Source organism: Centroberyx affinis, unplaced genomic scaffold (assembly GCF_046629955.1).
Source record: "Centroberyx affinis isolate AG114_WGS23_722 - 3 ecotype Tasmania unplaced genomic scaffold, CSIRO-AGI_Caff_v1 ptg002536l_1, whole genome shotgun sequence".
Lineage (NCBI taxonomy): Eukaryota > Metazoa > Chordata > Actinopteri > Beryciformes > Berycidae > Centroberyx > Centroberyx affinis.
This window is the reverse complement of record NW_027280754.1, coordinates 72,792-91,658: the sequence shown is the minus strand read 5'-3', so window position 1 is coordinate 91,658 and position 18,867 is coordinate 72,792. Positions and strand designations below refer to the sequence as shown.

At 42.4% G+C, this 18,867-nt stretch overlaps 1 protein-coding gene across 2 annotated transcripts in view; it reads left to right on the top strand.

Annotated features, from left to right (window-relative positions):
- LOC139656776 (multiple epidermal growth factor-like domains protein 11) overlaps positions 1–18,867 on the top strand; it is a 95,924-nt gene that overhangs the window by 58,656 nt on the left and 18,401 nt on the right. For both annotated transcript variants that reach the window (XM_071534398.1, XM_071534397.1), the window contains exons 8-13: positions 1,452–1,664; positions 2,509–2,683; positions 8,178–8,298; positions 11,078–11,241; positions 11,960–12,062; positions 17,846–17,992. In XM_071534398.1, coding sequence (XP_071390499.1) covers positions 1,452–1,664; positions 2,509–2,683; positions 8,178–8,298; positions 11,078–11,241; positions 11,960–12,062; positions 17,846–17,992 — 923 coding nt within the window. The remainder of the gene's footprint in view (positions 1–1,451; positions 1,665–2,508; positions 2,684–8,177; positions 8,299–11,077; positions 11,242–11,959; positions 12,063–17,845; positions 17,993–18,867) is intronic.

The following is an 18,867-nucleotide window of genomic DNA, read 5'->3' as shown; positions in this document are numbered from 1 at the left end:
AGGTCTGGCTGATTTGTGCATCTACACAAAGAATAAAACTAGCCTCTAAGCAGCTTATTCTAATCCGTTTCATAGGAACAACAGTACTTTGAGGCAGAAAAACTCTCTTCCCCAGCTGAGAGGCTTGAAATGAGGCGGGATGTAACCAGGCATTGAGGATGTTACTGATTGGTCAGAAGTGCCGTCTAAGGCGGGACTTCCCATTTAAACAAAGACCGTGGAAGCAAAGATCGTGGTGCGATTTGTGGGTGAAACTGACTGAGCTACGTTAGCATTTGGAGAGGGTTTTTTTTTTCAGAATAGACATCCCCATCTCTGTTGCCCCGTTCAACAATGAGGGCTTTCTGAATGCACATGTTAATTCAAAAATGTTCAAATTAATTTGGATAGGAATTACTTTTCAAAAACAATGTTTTTTTTAATGCTTCAGGCCTGGAAAAGATTTGGTAGACGCACACATGTCCTCCATGGATTACGTTACTACACTTAGTTTGCCACCTCAGATATTTGGATTTGATATCGTTTGGAGGTGAATGACAGTGAATCGGGTCTAGAGGTCAGGAAATAAGTGACATGATAATAGTTTCTTTGATAATAACATGTAAAAATCCACAGCAAGTTGTAGAAGGGAGAGAGGGAGCGCTGTGTGGAAAATGGGCTCAACATTCACAATGCTTAAATCTTTGCTAGTACTTTTGAGGAGCTAACACTCAGAAGATGACTAATTTACTGCTCAACATAGTTATTAGCCCTATCCAGCAGCTTTCTTATCAGAGGTGTGACTGAGTCAACTTTGCTTAAGTCCCAAGTCAGTCTCAAGCCTTGAGGCACAAGTCTCAAGTTAAGTCCCAAGTCTAAATGTAGACTACCAAGTCAAGTCCAAGTCAAGTCCATGTCATTAATGTCAAGTCTCAAGTCTAAATGTAGAACACCAAGTCAAGTCAGAACAAATCAAGAGTCCAGTATCAATTTAATATCTTAAAGAAAACTAAACTATCTAGGACTTTTCAATGCAATATGGTTTTAATAGGATAAAAACCTGGTAAGAGCATCATGAGTTTGATTTCTATAATCAGTTTCAACTTCAATAAATTCAATCATTCCATACAAATTCAGAAAACAGAATTTAAATTCAGTCGTCTGGTGGAACAAATCTCATCACTTTCAATCTAAGTCATTTACACAAACACAAGATCTTTTGTCAAGACTTTACAAACCTTTTCAAGTCATCAAAGTACAGTCAAGTCAAGTCTCAAGTATTCTCTTCATGCATCAACTCAAGTCTCATGCAATTCAAATTGTGACTCGAGTCCAAGTCATGTGACTTGAGTCCCCACCTCTGTTTCTTATTCAGCTACTGTCTAGCCGGAAACACTCATCCAAACACCTCACACCCCCCTCACTCCTCTTCTCACTGTCTTACCTCCTTCACTCTCTTTATTCCACCCCAGGTGCCAGGATGAGTGTCCGGTCGGCTCTTACGGGCCGCAGTGCGCCCACAAGTGTGATTGCCAGAACGGGGCCAAGTGTTACCACATCAACGGGGCCTGCCTGTGTGACGAGGGCTTCAAGGGCCCCAGCTGCCAGGACCGCTTCTGTCCTGCCGGCCTCTACGGCCTCATCTGTGACAAATACTGTCCCTGCAACGCCTCAAACACACTCAGGTAGAGAAGACTGTCGCTCGAGTCCTGCGGCTTCAGAAACAGTATGTTGCTGGAAAGGAAAGAGAGAGAAAGAGAGAGAGTCTGATACTGCATGAATAGGAGGAGGGTCATGGTCAAGAATTCTCTTGTTTGAGTGTAAATGTCTGGTGGAAAAGAGCTGAAGTGCAGTTATAGACAGTACTGGATGTATTTGCCCTGCAGTGTCATGCAATTTGTGTGAAACTCTTTCTCCCCTATTTCAATCATAAAAAATTTGCTATTAGAGATACATACATCATTGAACTTGAACCTGAGAAGGACTCTCTCTAATGTGATTTCATGAGTTTTCATGAGTTAGGTGTCCTTGTTCAAGCCATTCAATCAAAATGTAGTCAGGAGTTAGAGATGGATAGCGAATTAGAGATAGATTCTTAGATAGATGGATAGATTGATAGATAGATAGGTAGATAGATAGATAGATAGATACGTAGATAGAGAGAGAGAGAGAGAGAGAGAGAGTGAGATAGATAGGAATGTCATCCTTTACCTGACATCTACTATTTTGACTTTTCTTTACTGTGATTGACAACTAGTGCTGCCCCATGCTTCATGACCCTTGACCCTTGACAGAGACTAAACTAACCCATTGAAAATGCAGTTCAGATTGTGAATAATGCATGGACATCAGTGTGAATACCAACGACTTTTTCCAAAAATCTATAAAGGTGACATTTTGTAGAGGGAAGGTTTTCTGAGGACAGGAACAATAGTGTTCAGTCTCCATATAAGAAGTCCTAATAGATTTAGACATTGTACTGTATAATCTTGACTGTCCTACCGACTTCTAATCTCTCTGCCCTCTCAGCTGTCACCCTCTGTCGGGAGAGTGTACCTGTGCAGCGGGATGGGCGGGGCTTTACTGCAACGAGACCTGTCCGTCTGGTTACTATGGCGAGGGCTGCAAGGAGCCGTGTGCCTGCGCTAACGGAGCCGACTGTGACGGCATCACTGGAGCTTGTATGTGTGCTCCGGGATATATAGTAAGTAATAGACACAGGCACATACACAGACCCACTTCTGCAGCAAGAAGTATCATACGGGGCCAACCTATTTCAAAATGAATGTTGAGAAACCATGAAAACCATCCCTCAGGAAAACAGAAGTAACATATCTGATGGTGTAATCAGTTGCATTTTTAAATATTCAGCAGTGACCATTAGGAAACATTTTTCCCAAAAGAGACAGGCTTACAGCTTTGCACGTTTTGAAGGGATTGGGAGTTTGATTCAACTCGCTGCCACTGGAGCAAGTGATGGCTGCAGCTTGACTAGCATCTATGGATAGAAATTAAGAGAGATTAAAAACTGCCACGGGCAAGAAGCCGCCTTGCAATTTCCTGTGTTTCCCCAAGTTCACACTGTTGAACTCATTTATTTTGATAAGGCATGTTTCCTTCACTGGACGAGGACAAAATAGTATTTTGCGGAATCACATCAGCAGCAGAAACTTTGCTCAACCAGTCAAAAACACTGCACTGCTTCACATTTATACCATGCTGGAGTTGCAAGTCTTTCATAAGATTGCTCCTATTTCCCTTTGCACACATCTTTTTTTTTTACATAAATTGCTTCTAGCTGTTTCTCCATCTGCTTTAGCAAAGCTGGTCCACACTTGGCACACTTTCAAACGCTTTAACCTCTCTGCCACGTTTGATGCACAGAACATAAACAGACGATCACTAGCCTATATGTCATTGCTAGGAAGCATCATTATGCTGGGCTATGAAGGAAATGCCCGAGAAGTTATGTGTGAATGAATTAAAATGAATTAGACAGTTAAGAACCGATTGCAGCACCGTTTGTCGAGGATGTTATCGGTATTTCAGTTCCGATCGATCAGGAACCGGGGCCTGATTCAGCAGCGGTTCTCGATACTCGACCCCAGTCAGCATGCGGCCCCTTCGGACAAGACAGAAAGACAGCAGCACTGTGACAGCTGAACCTACAGTGTGAACGAGAGAGGAATCCTCTCCGGCCAACATGTGAAGACAGTGTGTGTAGGCTTCGCAACAGCAGGTGCAAAACACGCGCCGTGGCGGATAACACGCTGAAGTTAATTTATCAGGGGCTGTTGACTCTGCAGGTTTAGTCGTACAGAACGCAGCTCGTATCGGAGAGAGGCTACTGCAGGTGCACAGCCTATGATATAGGTCAATGTAAAGGAGAAGCGCAGGGTGCAGATGTCAGGCAGTTCTTAAACACAAGGTAAAACAGTGTATGTGGGAGTGATTTCGGCACTTTGTATGGATCTGTGCAAGCATGTTCCACTATCACTTCAATTTCAACGTACATGTGTAGCACGGCCAGTCTGTGTGCATGCATGCTTGTGTTTTTGTGTGTGTGTACAGTATATCGGCATGTAAATCCCTGTATGTGCGTGTGAGTGTGTGTACTTGTTTGGCTATCTTTGCGAGAGCCAGTTTGAGTTTTAGACCCTCGGGGTGAGGACATTTTTGCGGAGAGGTCATTTTGGGCTAGTTTGTGTTTAAGACTTGGGTTTAGGGGTAAGATTAGAATTAAAGACCATATGAAATGGCATCTTTACTTCCTGGATTTGATGCATTTCCAGTTGAAACAGGATGTTGGGGCAGCAGGACATAATGCAGTGTGGGATCATTCAAAAGTCCAAACCAATGGAAAAAGAGTCAAAGAGTGAAAGGCAATTTTATTTGATGGGAGGGCTGTGGAGGGTTAAAAATCTGATGGTTTTGTTGGTTAGAAATTTACACCTTCTATTGCAGCATGAGGTCACCATTAAACATACTCTGTTTTCCAGGAAGTAATTAGTAAGTAATGGGAGTTCATTCTATGGGGACTTTAAGATTGGATTTAGGTGAGGTAAGGTTAATGTTAAGGTTAGTTTAGGGTTGTGGCTTGGGTTTAGTGTTAAGGTTTAAATTACAGGATTAGCTTTAGGTTAGGTAAAGGTTAAGGTTGAGGTCAGTTTAGGGTTAGGTCTTGGTTTTAGGTTTAAAATTTGGATTTGGATCAGGTTTAGGTTAGGTAACGGTTAAGGTTAGGGGTTACGGTTTGAATGGAGCCAGTGAAGGTCCTCACAAGTACAGTAATACTGTGTGTGTGTGTGTGTGTGTGTGTAAAGTAATGACCAATGAGCCTCAGCCCCCCTGGTGTGTTGACTGGTCTCACAGTGCCTGAGAGATGAGAGACACGACAGTAAGAAAGGGCAAACGACAGGATAATTGATAACTGATAATTGGACCAGTTGGAACAGAACAGACACCGTCATTGTACCCACAGCATCGCTCATAAGTCATTATCAGTGGAACGGCTCAGGAAGTTTTCTCTTTAGTTCCTAGACTGGAGTCCTGGCTCTCTGGTTTCTAGTTTAGTTTGGTGTCGTTTATTTTATTCATTGCACACTGGTAAAACTTTGAAGCAAGGTGATAAAGTCAAAGTGATAAAATACAGTGATAAAAAAAAATGCAGAAAGAAGACAAAAAAAAATTACAAATATGTGCACGTAACATAAAAAAAAGACAAGGTGCTTATAAAAACACCTCACTTCAAAAGGAAAGAAAGAAAGAAAGAAAGAAAGAAACTGATAGCAAGTATAGAGGAATGTTGCAGAGTTTCAGTCTGTCTGCTCATTGTGGCTAATCTGACACATTTCTTTAATATAGTATGGATTTCGAGAAACACCCGGCTTTGCGTGTCCATCCATTTGCAAGTGACATGAATAACATCAGTTCTGTTATAGTGAGGATTTTTTCTTCAAGTCTGTGCTCAGGGTAACGCTCTCGTCAGTCTCCTGCTGAAACTACACTGCAGTGGTGGAGTCTCTCACTTATAATATCATGATCCATCAATCCACACAGGATCAGTGCTGGGGTTGTTACTGGAAAAAAGTAATACAACATTACTTGTTACTTTTCGTAGAAGTAACAAGAATAATAATAAGAGAATAATAAGAGGAGTAATTAGTTACACTCCTCATTACATTACTTTTGCGTTGCACCCTAAAACAGTTGTGCTACTTGCATTCATTGGGCCAATAAATATTGTCAAACTAAGCCCACACTACCAGCAGAAGTAGTCTAAATATAATGACAGACACAAAATCTTTCTTTTAAAAGAACCATAGGCTGCCGGATTTTTTTCCATCTTTTAGCGTGCATGCATACTGTACATTACTGTTGACTATTTTCCAAAGCTTACAGTACTTTTTTAGATTTTTGAAAGCGTTTTTTCCTCCCAGGCAGCCATTTGTTTCCTTTCATTTCCTTACGGTACAAAAATCAACTTGAAGAGACTTGAAACTTCCTTGAGACAGGTAAATCCATCAGTAAAGATCCTGCTTGGGTTTATTTTTGTCAGTTATTTTGCGTGGTAATTTAGTAAGATTTGAAAAGTCCGACATTCAGGACATTCATGTGCTTTCTGCTTGTAATTCCGATTATTTTTTACATGTCTTGAAAGCAGCATAAGACGAGGAGAATCTTTCATAGATATTACGCCAATAAAGAGGTTAAAATATGACATAAGTAACGACCGATCTGTTAGATCATTACAGAAGAAAGTAATGTAATTACAGTAACATGTTAGCCCCAATACTGCACAGAATATTCCATTCAGGAAATCCTGATGGTTTCCCAGATCCAGCCCCACACACTTTATGTATTAACAAAGTAAAAAATTCCTTAATCCACCAACTTTTTAATAAGGCTTCTCCTCTCCTACCTTTGCACGTTTGGCTCACTTTATGAATATTAGATGAACAGAAATGTAAAGGCAGCAGGTTGGCAGCAGGCTGCTTTCATTAGCACAGCTTGTACAGTATGTTGAAAGTCCTGATCAATGCAGCAGTGAGCTGGAGGATCAGGCTGTATGGAGCCGGCTAACACAGCATGCTAACAACGCTGGGCAAAGTGGGCCATTCTGCTAATGTCAAGCTGTCTGTCTGGCCGCTCAGACCATGTCGTCTATTGATTGGACAAGTGCAGACATCATGTTTCTCTACAGGGACGCCATCAGTGATGCTTGTCTTTCTCCTCCATTATGTATGTGCGTGGTGCTGCGTCTCCAGCGTCACATTTAATGCAGTCTTGTGCTTATAGTGAATTTAAAGGGGAACTCCGAGCAACGCCCGTTTCCCAGGAGTTGAGTTTGGGGAAGGAGAGATAGAGGTGACTACTTTCTGTCTGAAAAGTTATCCCGAAACTCCAAATCTGTGCTGTACACAGACAAGTCCTCATCCGATACAGACGGTGTAACGGAGCCAATCAGCTCGTTAAGAATGACAGAGTCGCTGACAGTGAATGAGAAGAGCAGACTTCACAAATTCACGTCGCTCGTTTGAGTGCTCTGGGTTGCACGTCGGCACACGATACATAAATCATCAACACGTTCAATCAACAATCACAAGCTGATGCATTATATATACTTCCTTTCATACACAAAGAGGAGAGGGGAGGGTGGATTAGATTTGGTTGCTCTTTGCAATGAAACTAAGCTCAAAGCTAACAGAGATATCTATACAGTAATGTGTAGTTAGCTGTCTTTTAGCTGTTGGTAGTGAGATGGTTAGTCTAATAGAGAAAATATGATGTGATGGTATAATTCTTCATCTGTCTTCCCTCTCTCCTTTGCAAACTGTACATTAATTGTATATACAATGACAAATAATTAGCCTGTAGAATTATCTATTCGGTTCACTCAAATCACTTTATTATGTACAACAAGCAACTACAGCAAGAGTCAATAAATGATTGCAATGGTAAATTTAGTTTGATTGAAAAACCATATTGGTTGTGACATGGAAATATTTTCTGTATGCCTTGTAAATCATCTTCAAGTCATCTTCATAAAACTATTGTAGCCACTATTGTAACTATTGTGTTTTTGTCAATGAGCAGCATCTCACCTGCACACAATGCTGCGGGACTGTTGCTAAGTTAACTATCTTATGTTAGCTATTCACTTTTTTTTTTATTTGTGCTGACAAAAATGAATGAGTCCTCTAACACAGTGGTTCTCAACGTGGGGTCCGGGGACCACCAGGGGTCCTTGAGGAAGTTCCAGGGGGTCCCCAGCAAAGTGATGACTTATTAAACTTCACCATTGCTTCATGTACAAGAAGTTAAGACAATTAGAGAATGTAGAAGAATGACTGTTTTGATCATATTTTCTCTGTTATCTCTCTCCCTACAATACAGATAGTCATGGAATTCTGGACAAAATCATATCTAGCAATACAAATATTCTCATATTTGGGTCAGAGAGACAAAATCTCATCAAATGGGGGTCTGTGGCCCTAATGTGGACTAAATTAGGGGCCCTTGATATGAAAAAAGTTGAGAATCACTGCTCTAACACATCAGAAAGTAACGTGTCACACCCAACGCTGCTCCGCGGTGTTCTCTAGTGTGTGAGCATTTCCACTGTGTTCAGTGTCTCTCTCTCTCTCTCTCTCTCTCTCTCTCTCTCTCTCTCTCTCTCTCTCTGTCTGTCTGTCCAGGGTGACGACTGCTCCCTCAGCTGTCCTGCCGGCCTGTACGGGACCAACTGCACCTCGTCCTGCTCCTGCCACAACGAGATCTCCTGCACCCACGTCGACGGCTCCTGCATCTGCAAAGAAGGTGCTCAGGCTTTTCTGCTGCCGCTCTGTGTCTTTCTTTCTCTTAGAGGACAGATCCACTCTTACTGTTAGATATCATCATCTGTGATGTTCACTGAATTACAGGAGTTATTTTGTGATGAAGTGTTGGAATTTAATGTTTCAGTGAACCCACTTTCCCTCAACCTGCCTTGTCTACTTGTAGTTCAGTTAGTGATTTGCTACACTTCCCTGAATGCCTTTCAACAAAGCCAAAAGAATGAGTGTGAACTTGTTGCTGACACCAAAACCTGACGTTTACCACTGATGCTTTAGATCGCTGAAACGTTTTCTGCTATCAAACTCCATTGTAGCTGCTGGAAATATCTGGAGGTGACAGGGTTCAAGTGTTTCACGGTGGATTTTCCTTTTCCTTTAAAGACATTGAGAACTCCACTCCCCTTAGTATTTTCCGGCAGGATTTCGATTCTGGGCCAGCGAGGGTACATGTGGTTCCTGAGACAGCGGTTTTAACAACTACACCATCTCTGCACCTCTCTCTCACAGTTCACTTTGCTCTCAGTTCCAGTAACAACTCACAGTCACATACCTGCAGTTCCACCGTTCTTGTCTCCTCTCTGAAGGAGTGAGTGACTTTTTCTTGTGTTGCTTCTATTACTTGTCTTCTTTTTCTTACCTTCGTATTTCTTTACTGTTTCCTCCTCTCTTTCTCTCTTTGTCCCTGTATGTCTTCTCAAAACAAGCTTGTTTGGTTTCCGTCCCTGCCAGCAAGCCGAAACATTCTCTAAACTCACTTTTGAAACACCTGGCACTGTACAAAAAGTACAATACCTAATTTGGCCTCCGACCAAACAGAACAGTTCCAGAACTTTTTCTTTTTTTGGTATTTTGTTCTGCACTTCACTCCCTAATATCTCTCAATATCAGCATGTTTAAATATTTATGCGCCACTGAACCTCCTGGGGAACATGGGTAATTAAAGTGGAGAGACATCTGAGGCGAAGCTCACGGCCAGCGGCTCGGGAGCTTTGGCTGAAAGGAGTGGGTGTCTGTCTTCACCCTTTAAACCCTTATTTATTTTTTTCCCTTTAAAGCTACTGAAGGGAAAACTTAGCGGGGGGGAAAGTTCAGGCAGATTGTAAAGGGTTATCAGAGACGTGTCGGCTATGTTACAAGACAAGTATATGGGAGATGCTGTAGAGCGAACTGCAAGAAATCTATAAGTAGATCTGTTATAGGCCTCGAACACCAAGAGTTATTGTGCCCCGCAAGATGAAAACGGTGGGGAGGGGAGGGGGATATCGACCCGCCTGTGTCTGTCTGTCGGTCAAGCGTTATATCTCAGGTGAAATCTCAGACACCACTGCTCTGATTTGGACGAAAACTTGGAGGGATGATGCAGCTTCATACTGCGTTCCTGAGTTTAAAAACGTTACAGTAATTGGCCTAATGGGGCCGCTTTAATTAAAGGTAAAAAGTTTTAACTCAAACGTGAAATCTCAGTCTGATTTTGAAGAAATTCGGAAGGATGACACATTTTGGCGCTGTGTTCTGGCGTTTCAGACAGTTACACCGATTGGCCTGATGGGGGCGCTATAATCAAAGGCCAAACTTCTAACGTTGAAATGCCCTAACTCCTACACCGTTAAAGACCCCATGAAATGAAAAATAACTATTTTTTTTTACCTTTTTGCCGATGTTGCTGTTCACCTATTCACCAATGCAGGCAAAAAAAAAGACAAAAAATGTTGATTTCTAGAAATTTTATATCAAAATGACCAGAGCGTCTCTTTCCGGTAAACGGCACATTTCTGTTGATGACTCATCCTGCACTCGGGGGTGGATACAAAATTTTTTATAACAGTTGGAATTATTCCCCCCACCCCTGCTGTTTTTTCTAGCATGTAGCTCAGTTCAGCTGCAACATGGACAAAGAATATTTTTGACTGTGCTTAACCTAAAACTCTTTTCCCAGACGGACAACAGAGTGTAGACCGCTGTCCATGTTTGATCTGAGTGGGTTTGACGCTGATGCATCCACTTCCGCAATATTCAAATAAGCCCCTCCCACTGACTTCCCACCCTAATTTTCTGTTTCATTCAGAAATACATCAATACACGGAAGCAAATCACGCTCTCCATGCCACGTGGGATCTTTAAGTCTGATCAATGCAAAACGTGCTACACACATCCAGCTATCCTTACAAAGTACCCTGATTGGCCTCATGGAAGTGCTCTAACTGAAGGTCAAAATTTCAAACTTTGAAAAGCCATATCTGCTATATCTTGTTACTGACTGGCCCAAGGTCTGCCTGCATCATTCATGGGGGAGTTAGACACGTTTGCTTGTTTCAAATTTAAATTTCAACGGACCATAACACATCCCAGTCATTTATTTTTCCAAATTGATATTCCTGACCAACATCCCATTCTAGACTCAAATAAACTTTTACTCAAATAAATGTTTAGCACTCTGACGAAGACCAGTTGTTGGTTGATATGTGTTGATCGCTGTTTATATTATGTAGCAACTATAATAAAGGCCCTTTACATTTTTGTACCTGTAGATGGAGTGTCATGGGTTTTTTGGGGGGAATTCATGCTTTTACTTCCTCATATGTATCTTACGTTACTGGCAAGGAATATCTCCAGTATTTTTAATTTTTGTATTGTTGTACCCGCCAACCATAGAGCAGCTGTTTTTGCTGTCCTCTACTACCTCAGATCCAAGAAGCGCTCCTTTCTTCTTCTTTCCTCAAATAAACTGTCAGTGCTGACCGTCCAACTCTGTCTCTCTCCAGGCTGGCAGGGTGTCGACTGCTCCATCCCCTGCTCCAGCGGCACCTGGGGACTGAGCTGTAATCAGACCTGTCAGTGTGCCAACGGGGCGGCCTGCGACCCCGTTAACGGGACCTGTACCTGCTCCCCGGGCTGGAGGGACGACTACTGTGAAGCACCGTGTCCCGTGAGTGGCCGCGCCAATAACCGACCGTACATCTCCATCTAACAGAGCGGCCGTTATTTTTCTTTCATTTGTTTATTCACCCACTCGGACACGCCCGCACCCGCTCACTTATTCACTCATTCATTCACACAGAAAAGGAATGGTTACAGAATGGATTTGCAGAGTGAATGAAGATGTAAGATGATTTATATTTGTTTGTAGTCCCCTTGGGTATAAACCACTTCAGTAGCTACACTACCAGTCAAAAGTTTGGACACACACACTTTTCTTAATTATTTTTACTATTTTTCACATTTTAGAATAATAGCAAAGCCATCAAAACTATGCAATAACACAAATGGAATTATGCAGTGAACCAGAAAAGTGTTAAACAAATCAAAACTATCTTATAATTTCGATTCTTTAAAGTAGTCACCCTTTGCCTTGATGGAAAGGCAAAGTCTTTGGAAAGAGATTCATACATAGGATCAACTTCACTATTTATATTTGTCTAAGAAACAAATTTCGAGCATTTAAGCAGAGGCCTTTAGATCAAAATGGCTTTAAAGAGAATGAAAAACATAGAACACTCAATCAGGTGTGTCCAAACATTTGACTGGTACAGTATATCATATGATAACATTCTCAGCCCCACAGAGAGAGCACCGTTTAGACAGTGGGTTTTGTGTGTGAAAATGTTTGCACTTAGTCGTCGGTCGTATGTTTTTGCTCCTGTCAGGAGGGAACATATGGGCTGGACTGCAGGGAGGAGTGTGACTGTGTCAACGCTGATGGCTGTGATCCAGTGACTGGCTACTGTCGCTGTCTCGCCGGATGGACAGGTGAGTGACGCCTCCAGGGTCTGGGGCTGATAAATATTTCAATGGAGACAACAAATCAACATCACAGGCGCTGACATCAAACCTTTTCTTGCTAAAATTGCTGGAGATTCAGGCTTGGATGAGTAGGACAGTCCGGCTCTCCTCAAAAGTTCAACTTCAAAAGCCGTTCCCTATAGGTAAAAAGCCTTTGAGGTTTACCCCAGCTTGGCTCTCGAGAGTCATGTGTGTTGTGTGTTTGTTATGGGAGACATTTTATGTTGCGACATCCTCAGCATGGAAGATTAGTCGTCAGTTGCACCTCTTTGAAACGTGGCAATTTATTAATAATTGCCATGTTTGGGTTGTAGCACTGCATATTTTACCCGCTAATTGTCAATCAGTGGAGCTGTGATGAGCAATGATCAATATGAGAGCTGATGAATATGGAAAGGGCTTTTTAATTCACTGCCAGAGGGAGAGCTGGTAATGATTTGACATTGGGAGGAACTTCAATATATTGATGAATTTTTAGATCAAAGGTCAAAGCAAAAGTTGGAATAAGTTTGGTTTGAAGAAGTAAACAAACATCATATACTTGTGTTATTCTGAAACAGGTATGTCTATATAATTCCAATTAAGGTGATTACTGTGCAAGATAATTATCTTTATGAGATAATTAGGATTTTCATGCAGTTGAAACATAATATCCGTTGTCTTAAACCTCTCAAATGCGGTGCTGTAGTCCTCTTGAAGGTTTTTGCTGTGAGCCTTTTTTCTCCCATTGGGTGAGAAAACTCAATAAAGCTGCATTCTACAGTTTGCACAGAGTGTAATTGCTTTTAATCTCACCCTACCTTTAGCAGTATTTCCAAAGAACCATTATGAATATTCCTTTTAGACTTAATCGAGCCTGTCTCTCTCCTCCTCCCCTCGCCCAGCGCCGCAGTAAAACTGAGTTACTCCTCAGCCTTTCTCAGCTCCATAAAGAGGAAAACATAATAGTCCTAGTGGCTCATCAGCCAACATCTCATACATGTGTTTAGATATAAGATCCACTTCTACATCCACTCTCTGTTTAAGCCTTTATGCACCGTTTTCCTGCTTAAAGTAAAGAGAAAGAGAGAAGATGGAGAGAAACATTCACGCCACGGCCCAAAGTCAAAACCCCGGTGCAGGAGGATCGTTAGGGGCCTTCTAGTCTGGATTGTCCACTGAATGACTAATGGTACGTTCACATTATGGGCTGCAAAAGCCACAACACGGCCTGGTGTACCAAGCTACATTGTCGACAATGGAGAAGACTGTTGCCTGGATGGTTGTTGATGGTTCGTGTCGTCATGTCGTCACGTTGGGTGCAGCAACTAATAATGTCATACTGTCATAGTTTTGTTTTGTCTCGTTTTTATTTTATTTGGCAAATAATCATTCTTTTTAGAAAAAAAGGTAACAGGAGCACTTTGGGCATTCAAAAACCTCAGGTGCTCTTGGATAGAGGTAAAGTACTTCAATGACCCCTGACATCACTGACACACTTGTCAGTGTGTCAGTGATGAATATGATGAATATGCGTTGCCGTTTTTTAAAATGTTCTAGCCCATTCTAATAAAGGCTTTTTAAAGTTAAGACCTTCACAAGTGCCTGATCTGGGATCAATTTCCCATTTTTTTCATTGAAATCATTCTTATTTGAAATAATAAGTACATAATAATAAAGTAAATACAACTGACCTACCCTTGCCTGATATCAGACAGAATTGTTAACTCGTTCCACTCCATTTCCATCTTCAGTCTGACACTGGAGGGGGATTCGATTTTCCCTAACCAATCACTAGAGACCAACGGATCCGCCTGAATCTAACGTCATTTTAAGTCGACACTGATGTGAAAAAAACATCTCGTTTGAATAACTGCCTTCAAAGCAGAGTGGATTTCAAAGTAATTGGTACTTTTAATGGATTTAGAACAGCCTCGATAGCAGCGTCTATCTTGTCTATAGCAGTCGCCATTGTTGTTATTACTCCTCCTTGGTTCCGGCGCACAGCTTGACAACAGCTTGACAACAGCGTTAGTCCCGCCCGTGGCGCTGATTGGCTAATCGTTAGCCCCACCCCCCACCCCCCCCGGCGCTCATTAGACCGATCATTTTTCAACCGAGAAACCGCTGTTTCATGTCACAATGCCAGACCAGAATCAGTCAACTGGTGGCGTGGGCAGATTCAAAGGTCTGGACCCAGGCAAGACCTACCCTACTTTCCCTCTACTCCGATCGGTTCACCAACACAACTACAGTCATGGTCTTGACTTGGACTTGGAATCGTTCTGGTCTCGGTCTCGCCTTAGGTGGTCTAGACTAAAGCACTAGTTCTGACTCCTGAGTGCCTTGACATTGACAGCAGAAATAGTGATTTCAAAAGAAGCGACAGATATTGAATTAATAGGATTTATTATAAACTACAGTATAGATTAAGCGTGAGTCTATACATGCAGAGGGCAATTAGTGAGACAGGAGAACGCCAACGGCTAAAGCTGCTTATTTTGAGCTGGTTCTCAACTGGTCTCTCTCACTTGAAGTAGCTGCCTATTAAACTTTTATAGTTGGCATCGGCTTTCGGTGAGCCATGGTCAGAGCCAGTCTATTTTTTGAGCAATTTTGACATCTCTAAATATACTTGTGGGCAGCACATTGGCTCACTGGTTAGCACTGTCGACTCACAGCGAGAACAACCGGGTTTGATTCACGATCCTCTATATGGAGTCTGCATGTTCTGCCTGTGTTCAGGTGGGTTTCCTCCCACAGTCCAAACAAATGCAGCTCAGGTGGATGGGAGACTCTAGATTGCTCATAGGTGTGAATGTGAGTGTCTCTCTGTCTGTGATGGACTGGCGATCTGTCCAGGGTGTCTCCCTCCCTTCTGCCCAGTGCATTCTGGGATAGGTTCCAGCCCCCTCTTGACCCTGAATAGGAATAAGCAGGTAAAGACAATGAATGAATGAATATACTTGTCGGGTTTGCAGACAAAAATCATCGTGCTCAACCAAGATATGAAGAAATGGTGTGCGTACAACAATCACAGAAGTCCAGTAGATGTAAAGTAGTTCCCAGCTTCTTTTAACAAACAATAAACAGCACAGGGGGGCAAACAGCGCAAACATTTGCCATCATGCCTTCATCAGTGTGCAATACATATACTGTATATACTGTGTATACACTACCAGTCAAAAGTTTGGACACACAACATTTTTCTTTATTTTACTATTTTCCACATTTTAAGCAGTGACCAAAAAAGTGTTAAACAAATCAAAACGATCTTATATTTTAGATTCTTTAAAGTAGCCGCCCTTTGATGGAAAGGAAAAGGGTTTGGAAAGAAATTCATACATAGGCATCAACTTCACTATTTATATTTGTCTACGAAACAAATTTCAAGCATTTAAGGATAAGCCTTTAGATCAAAATGGCTTTAAGAGAATGGAAAAACATAGTACAGTTAATCAGGTGTGTCCAAACTTTTGACTGGTGTATAGCAATATATACTACCAAAACAAAATGTGGTCTATGAGAGAAAACTAATGTCAAGAGTTAGTTCTTTTATACCTTCCCTTACATTCACCACCATGTATTGTGAGTTTGTCCCATGAAGTTACCTAGAGTTGAATTGGGTCAGAAGCGGTCGCATTATGTGTGTCAAATCTGATTAATTTTTTTCTTTGTGTCAGCGGTGCTAGCTGTTCACAAGGGAAACAGTTACTAGGTGTTAGCTTTACGCCGTGCTGTGTCAAAATTTTGGGGGCAGACTGAAGTGACAAAGGGATTTAAGTTTGGCCTTTCTTCATTCTCTCCCCACCTTTTCATCCTCCACCTCTCCTTCCCTCCCGTTGTTTTACGAGCCCGGGTCCTCTGATTTCCACCCAGTTTTTGGCTCAGAGGTAGTTTATTAATTGAGTTATAATGGCTGCCTGTGCCCCACTCTCATATTCTCTCATATTCGATGTCAAAGGAAGTTTCTAATGAGCTGTAGATGGGCCAGGCAGAGAGAGAGAGAGAGAGAGAGAGAGAGAGAGAGACGTACTGTGAGTATTTTCACACACGCAATCCTTAGTCAGTCTGTGCGTCTGCCTGTCCCTATGTCTGTCTGTTTCTATATTTAGATATGGTGGTGAGCTTGTTCCTGTGTGTGTGTGTGTGTGTGTGTGTGTGCGTGTGTGTGTGTACGTGTCTGAGCGAGTGTGGCTGAGCGTAGCTGAAAATGAATGTAACGCGAGTCTCTTGGGCACGGCGGTCTCCAGACTGTCGAGGGCTCTGATCCGTTCTTTAAGCCAGCTTTTGTGGAGACAGACTCCTGCCTCTTAGGACACACACACACACACACATGCAAGACTGATGAAAGACCGAGACACTTCAACAAATGATTAAAGGGCAAAAAGTCTCCGGCAGAATTTGGGGAATATAGATTTTTGCCTAAAATGTTTGCGCATACCAACTGACATTTATTGGCTAGAGTAAGCGCACCATGGCTGGGGAGTACTGAGACTGTATTCCTTATTTTGCACATTTTTCTATGTTGATTTTAATGATTAGTACGCGCAGTTATTGGGAAATGCGTAAGAGTTCTCCACATGCGATACTGACCTGATCTATTACACTTCAACCTGAGCAGTTTGTAAGGAGTAAATTGATAAAATCCAGTTTATAATGCAACACAATAGAGCAGTGGTTCTCAACATGGGGTCCGGGGACCACCAGGGGTCCTTGAGGGAGTTCCAGGGGGTCCCCAGCAAATTGATGAATTGTTAAACTTCACCATTTCATTTACAAGAAGTTAGAGAATGTAGAAGAATGACTATTTTGATCATAGTTTCACTGTTATCTCTCTACCTGCAATACAGATAGTCATGGAATTCTGGACAAAATCATATCTAACAATAAAAATATTCTCAGATTTGGGTCCGAGAGACAAAATCTCATCAAAAAGGGGTCTGTGGCCCTAATGTGGACTAAACTAGGGGTCCTTGATATGAAAAAGGTTGAGAATCACTGCAATAGAGAACGCTTGGTGTGGAAACTATTATCCTGTGTATAAGACGATCTGGATGGAGGAAAAGACCTAACGCCTCTAGGCGGAAACACACTCTACCCTCTGGCAGATATTAGACACAAGTTTGAGGATGCCGCCGGGGATTTTGGGAACCAGGAAGAGCAACGCCTCTCCAGCACGCTGCACTGATGGACACGCAACAAACAACAAGAGGCCACTTTAAAAAGTTTAAACTCAATCTTCATTACGTGGGAGAAGGTTCAGAGATGTTGCCACCTACTCCAGCCCTCGCTGCCAAAGTCTACAGTTCCTCTGCTGTGCGATTTAGATCTGTGTGTGTGTGTGTGTGCGTGTGTGTGTGTGTGTGTGACAGCGAGATGAGTACAGAGAGGAGATGCAGAATGAAGAAGAAGCTCGCTATCTTTGGCTCTTGTCGTCTGCGCGTGTCTCTTATCTGTCACATCCCCTCTCTCTATACCTCTCCCTCACACACTTTCTTCCCCTGCCACCTCCGTCTCTGGCTAGGTGCTGAAAATGCCTTCAGCTTAACGTCCCGGCATGATCCCCCCCACCCCCCCACCCCCACCCCCCCAAGTCAAAAGCAACACATCTGCAAATTTTGTGAGCGGCGTTAGAGAAATGGGTTTGACTTCACTTGGAAGCCTGCAACTAAGAGCAAAGCCGTTTCGCTTTATAAGATAGACTAAAAAGCGTGTGTTTGTGTCGGTGTGTGTGTGTGTGTGTGTGTGTGTGTGTGTGTTTTGCGCAGGTGTCCGTTGCGACAGTGTGTGTGAGGAGGGCCGCTGGGGGCCCGACTGCTCCTACAGCTGCACCTGTGAGAACGGAGGCTCCTGCTCCCCGGAGGACGGCACCTGTGCGTGCGCTCCCGGCTACCGAGGCACCAACTGCAGACGAAGTAAGAATGCAACATACACACACAGATACACACACACACACACACACACACACACACGGGCGCACGCATCTACTGATACATCTGCGCTGTAGTGTGTGTATCCTAGTGCCCTTTCTGTTTTCTGGTCAGCCAGAGAAGAATAATGGTGTGTCTGCTCCCATGTTCACACTGCTCTATTCCAGCCTGCGCTCCTGAGATTTTGTGAAATAAGCATGAAGTCTTGAATTAAATAAGTCTTAAATACGTTTTAATTTGTAGCTTACATTTTTTTTTTTATATTTAACCATGACCAAAGCCTTTCCCTAACCTTAACCAAGTTGTTTTAGTTTCCAAACCTTAACTATAACCTTAACCCAGACCTTAACCAAGGTTGTTTTACTTGCCTGAACCTAACCGATTAGGTGAAAATGGCTCGTCCAATTCGTGCCAATATCACAGAATCCAATTGGTGGTGGAGGAATGTAATCTTCACATAGTTTGTGTCCATAACACGTAATGTGCGTTTCAGACTTTGTGCTCATTTCACAAAATGTTATGAGATCACGTTGCTCTGTTCTGGGCGGAGCAAGAGGCTCCGATTGTATCTATGTCGTGATCTGCTGCTACCACGTTTTTAAGAGGCCAATTGTGTATTTTTTGTTGCTTTGGTACGGCCTTTCATAATATTACATAGTTTTGATAGCAAGCGCTAATTAGGTAGCATTAATCCAAAATAAATAAAAGTCAATGAAATTACTTCAAAGCTTAATCGACCCCAACGATGGATGCAGCTGTTCTCCAACCATCGCGTTTGAGACGTTTATTTCTGTAGTCTTTCAAATAAAAGTCATAGAGAACTGTGAAGCTTTGAATGGCTGGAATCAACTTCCCGTCCA